This window comes from Magallana gigas, chromosome 4 (assembly GCF_963853765.1).
Source record: "Magallana gigas chromosome 4, xbMagGiga1.1, whole genome shotgun sequence".
NCBI classification, from domain to species: Eukaryota; Metazoa; Mollusca; class Bivalvia; order Ostreida; family Ostreidae; genus Magallana; species Magallana gigas.
The window spans coordinates 40,944,386-40,952,202 of NC_088856.1; the positions used below are offsets into that span (position 1 = coordinate 40,944,386).

Sequence of the window (7,817 nt, forward strand, 5' to 3'; positions counted from 1 at the left end):
AAGTTCGATATCAGCTTTTCTAATCAAATAAACGTATCATAATACATAGCTTGCATGACACTAAACCCAGGGGCGAAGAATACGATAATGTCCCCAAAATATGCAGGTAATATGTTCCCAATATGGTGAACCACAGGAGATCATTAATAGACAAAAACAGCGGAATTAAGTAGACCAATAATATCAGGTTAAAGGCCATGACAAACGAGCTTAGAACTTTGCTCATTTTAACAGGTTATTGACAGCTTTGTTCACAATTTGGGAAGATATATAGTTTAAGTCGGACGACAAACCAAATAAAAGGCTTGGACCAACATAAAAGTAATCACAATCATTGTTTACTATAAACAACTTATTTCAACTCGCCATATAGAGAATTAGGACAACGTAGTTGAAATGTTCTGCACAGTTTTGGTTTTTCTAACCCTCTTTGTCAGAACAACCCTTTGCTCTAGTAGTTGTGTCCAGTTTGAGTTTGCACAGGAAGTGTCGCCGACTGAGTCCATACAGGTGTTATCTAACTTCTCGGCCGCTTCCAGGACGGAACTGTTCGGCATCTGTGTCCCAAGGTGTATGAAGGACTTACGATGCAATGCTTTCGACATTTGTAATGGCGAGTGCCGAACCATCAGAGGTTGGCTTCCAGTGTATACAGACAGTGTATCTGGGGATATGTGTGAACGCCATCAAATCGTAAGACCTGAAATTTAGGGCAATTTATTCAAACATCAAATATTTTATTTCTGTGGTAAAAATTATTCGTGATTTCAATTATTTTTGATAAAGTCAAATTGGTACAAACTAATAGAAAATATATATTGTGCTTGTGAGAATGGGATTAAATAGTCAAATTAATAAAAACACATCGTTAATTGTTTGATTTTAAAAGCGCGAAAAGAATGACGATTGCGACATTAAAAATCAAATAAGGGAAATAAAAACAAGTATCGATGTCGACATACTTGTTTTCTTGTGTTTATTCTTCCATTATAAATAAAGATTTAAAAACAAACGATATTGATAAACATACATTCCATTTCATTTTTTGATGTGCTATGTAAAAGAAGCGGTGCAAAAATTTTAAATGCATTTATTTAACAGAAATGTAAACATTCCTTGAAGCAATTTGTTTTTTATATTTTCTTGTTTGTTTTTTTTTTTTATAAATCATTTTTTTTTAAATTCTTTTTTTCGATGGAATATATGCATATGTTGTGATAGGTTATTACAATATGAAAGATATATCCATGCACCGCTGTTTACGTTGCATTCTTATAAATCTGTAGCACATAAACACTATGACCCATTTTGAATATTTACCACATGCAGAGTATTTCTTATGGTGGCATAGATCTGCCACAACTTGTCATATAATTATGCCGACTTGTCAGATAATTATGTTCACTTGTCAGTGTTTAAGTCCACTTGTCACTCATTCACGTGTTTAAGAATTCAACACTTTAACCTTTCCACGCCCAATTTGTGACATCCATTTGAAATAATATTTTCTGACAAGTCGACATAAGGATCTGACAAGTCGACATAATTATTTGACAAGACGTCATAACATCTGACCTGATAACATCATTATCTGACAAGTCGACTTACAATATGAATGATAATTTTCTTTAAACTAGTGGCCATTTTATTTTTTCTGTCAGATAATTATGTTAACTTGTCAGATCTTTATGTCGACTTGACAGATAATTATGTTGACTTGTCAGATGATTATGTAAACTTGTCAGATATTTATGTCGACTTATATGTTATTATGATGACAAGTAAATGGCAGTCAGTGGCACTAACGCGCTTTGACAACAAAATATTGAGTCTCTAGTCAATATGGTTATTTTCTGACAAGTCAACATAAATATCTGACAAGTCGGCATTATCATATGAGAAGTTTACATAATATCTGACAAGTGGTGGTAGTTCTATGCCACCATAATTTCTAAATCAAATTTATACAGTAGTTCTACTTGAATACGTAAATAGGATGATGCAACGTAACATATTTTTGTTGTTTTTAGGACTGTGATGCTGGTTATTATTACGACAGACAAACAGAGAGATGTGTTCGTCACTGTAAGTTAATTCATTGTATCGGATTTAGAGGGCTCGACGGTCGTAGCGATTTTTAGACTTTATCGATCTCTTTTAAAAGAAGAGTTCAGTATAAAAATATATAACACATACCCAAATTTAAAATGCAAAATTTATGGATATTTTCTTTACTCCGTAATAGTTGACAGCAGAACAAATCATATTTTAAAATTTAAGGTGGATTTGATTTTAATTTGTTGACAAGCAAGTCTTCTAAAAGCTATGTGTTCTGTATTTAATGACTTTTATTATGAAACTCATAATTTTGAACTGAATAATAAGATGGACTGCTTAAGAATAAACTTAATCTGAAATGATACATGTCGAAGGATAGTGAATGATTGAATTACAAAACAGATTTCATACAAAAATAATATGCATTATGGCAAACGTTTTAAAATGAAGAACAATTATGGTACTATATTTACATCTACCAAGCATAATTTCCTCTATTTCTTACGGAAACTTAAAGTTAATTCATAGCTCTATAGAAACAGCCAGACTGAAACCTACACGCCCTATTTATCGATTGGTCGAAATCTACAGCGGCTGAAAGTGACAGGACTGAAATTAACACGCCCTGTTTATTGATTGATCTGAACCTACAGCGACATTAGTAAAATCCCGGACTGCACGAAATAATCATGACGATGCCAGACTCAAAGTCTCACAGGAGACGATTTGGCTGTTTCTCTAAGCTAACGTACTATTGTATATTAACAGTAATTTAGTGAATTTTACTAACTTTTCATAATCAGTTTATTAATTAGTTAAAGAAAGATGTTAATATATACAATAAAATGCTTTCTTTGATGATTCATGCGGGTTATGCAGGTAGCGATCATTGCAGGAAAAAAATTACATAACCCGCTAACGCGGGCTATGTATTTTTCCAGCAATGTCGCTACTTTCATATCCCGAATGAATCATAAAAGAAAGCATTTTATTGTTTAAGTAAATAATTCATATCAGTATTGATTTTTAAATCCTCAACTTCTAATGTGTCGAAACTGTACAACAATACAAACCATTGATATGATTTGCTACAGTGAGAGTAGGTTTGTTATTTTTAAATTTCATCTGTTTCCCTTTGATTATAGATTTTTGTGATTTTGAATTGGTGCCAGAAACAACATGCTTTCTATTGGAATCAAAAACAGACAACTTGGACTGGACTCGAAAATCGGTTATATATTGTATTTCATATTTTGAATGAAGCATTATGTTATACTTTTTATTTTCAACAAGTTATCAACTACTATAATTAAAAAGTATAATCATTTAATTTTTAATATTATTTATTATAGTTATCATCTCAAACACAACAGTGTCTGGGCAAAATTTATTGTAAGGGTAAAAATTACAGGGCGCGGAGTGGGGAGAGGGGCTTTGAATAGAGTAAAATTGCCGACGGTCAGTCTTTGCTTTGAGAAATGCTCTACTTACATATGTACGAGGGTTGTTCGGAAATTATTGAGACAAATCGATTATTTTCTTTTCTAAGTGACGAATTTTGGTGAAAATTGGCATAGACATTGACGAAACACCAACAAATAATAAAACAAAGTAATATTAAAAGAATATTTAATATTTTGTTAACGACAGTAGATAAACAAGTCGGTGGTCGGGGTACCCGGCGCAGCCATGAACTTGGAGATTAAACAACTTAAACATCTACTTTATAAGTGTCCGTAGAATTACAGTTAATGATAAAAGAAATCAAATTAAATATGTTCATTTTGCTATTCTTTGCGACTAACTGTTGATTAAGTTTCACTGATGTTCGAGTTGAAATACGGATATGGTACACATATATTTACCAAACAATAAAAATCTGACAACGACTTTACATTGAATTTTGACGTCACGGCGGCGCAACGAAAACCATTAAACTGGTGGAAATCTCAGGAGAAGACCTTTTAAAGCCACGCAATGGCGTAAAAAACTATACGATGACAAGACAAGGTATAGAACTTCAGTTCATCATATTTTTTTTCACTGATTGTTTAACTAGAGTTAGGCCACAGGGATTAATTAACAACTTTTGACACACTCACTGTTGTCAACAGTTCTAAAATATGTAAAAAATGACTGCAGGAGACATTCACAGAAATTAGACTTTCGGGTAAAAATAACTCGATTTTTTCTCTAAAAAAAAACAAGAATGAGAGAAAATGTAAATGATGACATCTTGAAATTAAAACAAAAGATGAGAAATAAAGGATAATTCTTATTTCAGTTCATTTGTAAGGTGTTTAAAACACGGGAGCAATAAAAAAGCGTTAAAATGACGTTGCGAAAAGTTTGCGGTTGCGCCGGGTTACAGGACGAAGGCACGTTGGTCAGCGTACTAGGAATGATCTATTCATGCCATGAACAAGAAATGTTTCTCATCGATAAACTCTATCCTGATTTACGTTTTGGTAAAATTTCAAGAGTTTATCTTTTTTACTTAAAGAATAAGAGAAAATATCTCAATAATTTCCGAACAACCCTCGTATATATATTTACACTTTTTGTCATTTAGTTCACAACAAATAATTATAAGTGAATGCAGTTGAATGCCTAATTGTTGATATTAATGTTTCACAGGGATTAACTGCGAATTATTATTATAATACTGGTCCATCATCGGCAAAGTTTGGAAGTTATTACAAGTATATCCAGTCAGCATATTCTTCTAGTTACGTGTACAGGGGCACTCTCGAAAGCATTGAACACTTTGATGGTAAATTTATTCTGACAATTTACAAATATTTACGGAAAACAATTAGTTACTAAACATAAATTTTCATATAAGAATATATGGTTACTAATGGAAACATTAGGAACCTAGATGAACATTTAAATCCTGGTTCTTGTTTCTTTTTCTTCCCAACAGATAAAATATACTGTCTTTCGCTTTACTATCATATGTATGGCAGCAATATCAAAAGTTTGATTATTTCCACCCAAAATGGAACTGATGCCCCTGTGAACCACTGGACCATGACGGGTAACCAAGGAAACGCGTGGAACAGATTGTTGGGACTTAATCTTCGATTAGATCCACAGACAAAGGTTTTCTATCGACATTAACTTGTATTTAGCATACAATCACTTACTGCGTACATTACTCGATATATTGAATTAGTGTAGGATTGATTCCATTGAAATTGTAAAATTTGATGTCAGCCACGAATGTATACTCATGTAAATGTTGCTATTAATGTAAATTATTTTACCTCTGTTACTAATTTCCATGTAAATTTACAACGAATAAACATGCTATTATATCTTACCGTAAAGTAGTTTCCGTGGTACATGTGTCTGCCCAAGGTGAAAAGTCATCGAAACTATTCACCGGCGGCATTCGATTCCCTTCGTTTTTAAACTGGGAACACCTCTGGTGTAATCCAACTGGATACCTTAAATTCAAAAGTTCGATAACTTTAATTTGTTTACCATTAAGAAGGTCTGCAATGTTTACACATAAAGTTTCCTTCGGTATAATAAAATACCCATCTACTGACTATTTGAACGATACCAAGTTTAATTCACTTCGTTGCGAGGCCGATGAAAATAAATTAGGCAGTAAGTAGGTATGTTATTATAATAAAGAAAACTTCGTGTGTGATATTTATCAATTTATAGTTGGTTAACAACATATAAAATGGCCGAAAAACTGTTATTGAAAATATATCGTCAACTGCATTTGATGAAATCGCTATAATTGCAACACCATTAAAGGGCTGGGGAAATCAATATTCTAACTTAATACTAGATTTTACTGAATATATAAAAGTATAAACACTATACTTTACAGGTTTTAATAACAGGAGAACAAGCAACTAACTACAGAGGAGATATTGCCATAGATTTTGTAGAGCTTTGGCCGTATGCGTGCCCTGGCAGTGCTTGACTTGCTGGACTTCCTTGCAATTGTTGTTGTGTTTGGGATACCTTTAAAAATCCTCTGAGACGTGTTTTCCCGGGGATAATGTTTTAAATTTTCGTAATAGACAACAATAGCCATAATTGTTTTAGCTCACCTTAACCAGATGAAATGTGTTTGGTTTTTTTTTTTAATTTCAGTTTTGTTTTGTATACATTATGGTTTAAATTTTAAGCACTAGTATCCTATACAGAATAGATATGCAAAATGTGCTGAGCGGTTTTCTTATATATGTGAGGAAAAACAAGATAGTATGAAAAACCATTTAATTTTTTTTGTTTAATGTTTTGGAAATAAATAATGTCAGCGTTTGAAATTGATTTATGCAACTATTTGCGGGTCATATCTAGACATTAGTTAACGTGTATGAGGATAAAGTTATTTGTTTATGCCTTAAATATATTTGATAAAACACATATTTTGTCTTCTATTTCTTCTGCAAGTGAACATTTCTGACGGTTTTTATATTGTTAGGTCACATATTAGAACTAGACTATGACAACTTTTTCTCACATATTGAGTAATTGTATTTTTGGTAAAAATGTATCTTTATCAAATGGAAATAGTTACGAAAATAGTATCTATTCACAATGCTTTACTCATTTTCTTTATATTTTGGTAGCTTAGTTGAAATGTCATGCCTTTACAAAGTTAAAAGCCATATACAGTCTTCGAGTTTTTAAAACAGTGCTAGTTTGGCAGATGTTAATTCTATTTCCGGAAATGTATTTTAGTAATGTTTATGATTTTTATACATTGCTGGAATATATACATAAATTGGGATGAGATATTGCATATGTATTAAAGTTATAATACATAATGTTTGTATATTTAAAGGACAATATATGGTTTGAGCCTAAAATGACCCCCTAAAATGAACATTGTCTTTTTACTGTAATTCTTTGTTTAATTTTTACAAATGTACATTTGGAGTTTTTTTCTCTCCAATACTTATGCGACAAAAAGTTCGTTCTTGTTCAAAGAGTCGCTCTATATTTCCCTTTCGAAAAAAGATAAGAAAAATGTCAATTTTTGATTGATTTTGATTGAATTATAAAAAAAGCGTCACTTCTGACGTCATATACTGCCAGTGAGTGCATATAGATTAAATAAAAAAGTGAAAAACATATTTCATGTCAACTCTTTTATAAGATAACACAAAAAATTAATGTACATGAATCATTTAAAAAATAACGAATTATGAAGGCCAAATTTGACTTAATGTCATATATACTAGTAGTTCTTTGCCGTAATAATCTCTGCTAGAAGTTTATGATAATTTTTAACATTAACATTCTATCATCCAAATTATTACTGCGTTAACAATGTACAGTGTACATATTCATTAGAACCAAGGGTAGATTTTGAGGGTCTCTTCATTAATTTTACCAATTATCATCTGAAGACAGATGCATTGTCTCAACGCTCTTTGAATTTTTTTTGATGCACTTAAATTATTTTTTTTTGTATAAACATTAAGGATAGAATTATCTAAATTATTGATATTCTATATTATTCCTCAAAACTAGGTGAAAAACAAGCGCTTTAAATCAAATATTGTCAGAAATATTGATTTTGTATCCTTTTGTTTGATTGTTTTCTGAACAATTATGCAGAAAAAAACCGCTTCATTAATAAACAGAACACTCGAGTTTTATTTTGTAGTGAGTTATTTGTCAAAATGTTGAATCTCGGTCATTTTTCTTACACAGTATCGGAATAATGCGTCAATATCTGATATCATTGATTAAAATCATACGTAAATAGCCAATTAAATAAT

At 31.5% G+C, this 7,817-nt stretch overlaps 1 protein-coding gene across 1 annotated transcript; it reads left to right on the forward strand.

Moving 5' to 3' along the window:
* Nucleotides 1-223: 223 nt before the first annotated feature.
* LOC117682426 (MAM domain-containing glycosylphosphatidylinositol anchor protein 1-like) lies at nucleotides 224-7,571 on the forward strand. Its single transcript, XM_034449911.2, has 6 exons — nucleotides 224-693; nucleotides 2,031-2,085; nucleotides 3,204-3,289; nucleotides 4,696-4,831; nucleotides 4,985-5,163; nucleotides 5,909-7,571. Exons 1-6 carry the CDS (start codon nucleotides 397-399, stop codon nucleotides 6,002-6,004), a joined length of 849 nt encoding a protein of 282 aa, XP_034305802.2. The 5' UTR covers nucleotides 224-396; the 3' UTR covers nucleotides 6,005-7,571.
* Nucleotides 7,572-7,817: the final 246 nt, after the last annotated feature.

Coding starts and splice junctions, on each gene's coding strand:
- LOC117682426 (XM_034449911.2), top strand. CDS start 397: ATGTTCTGCACAGTTTTGGTTTTTCTAACCCTCTTTGTCAGAACAACC. Junction 694..2,030: donor TGTGTGAACGCCATCAAATC/GTAAGACCTGAA, acceptor TGTTGTTTTTAG/GACTGTGATGCTGGTTATTA. Junction 5,164..5,908: donor GATTAGATCCACAGACAAAG/GTTTTCTATCGA, acceptor TATACTTTACAG/GTTTTAATAACAGGAGAACA.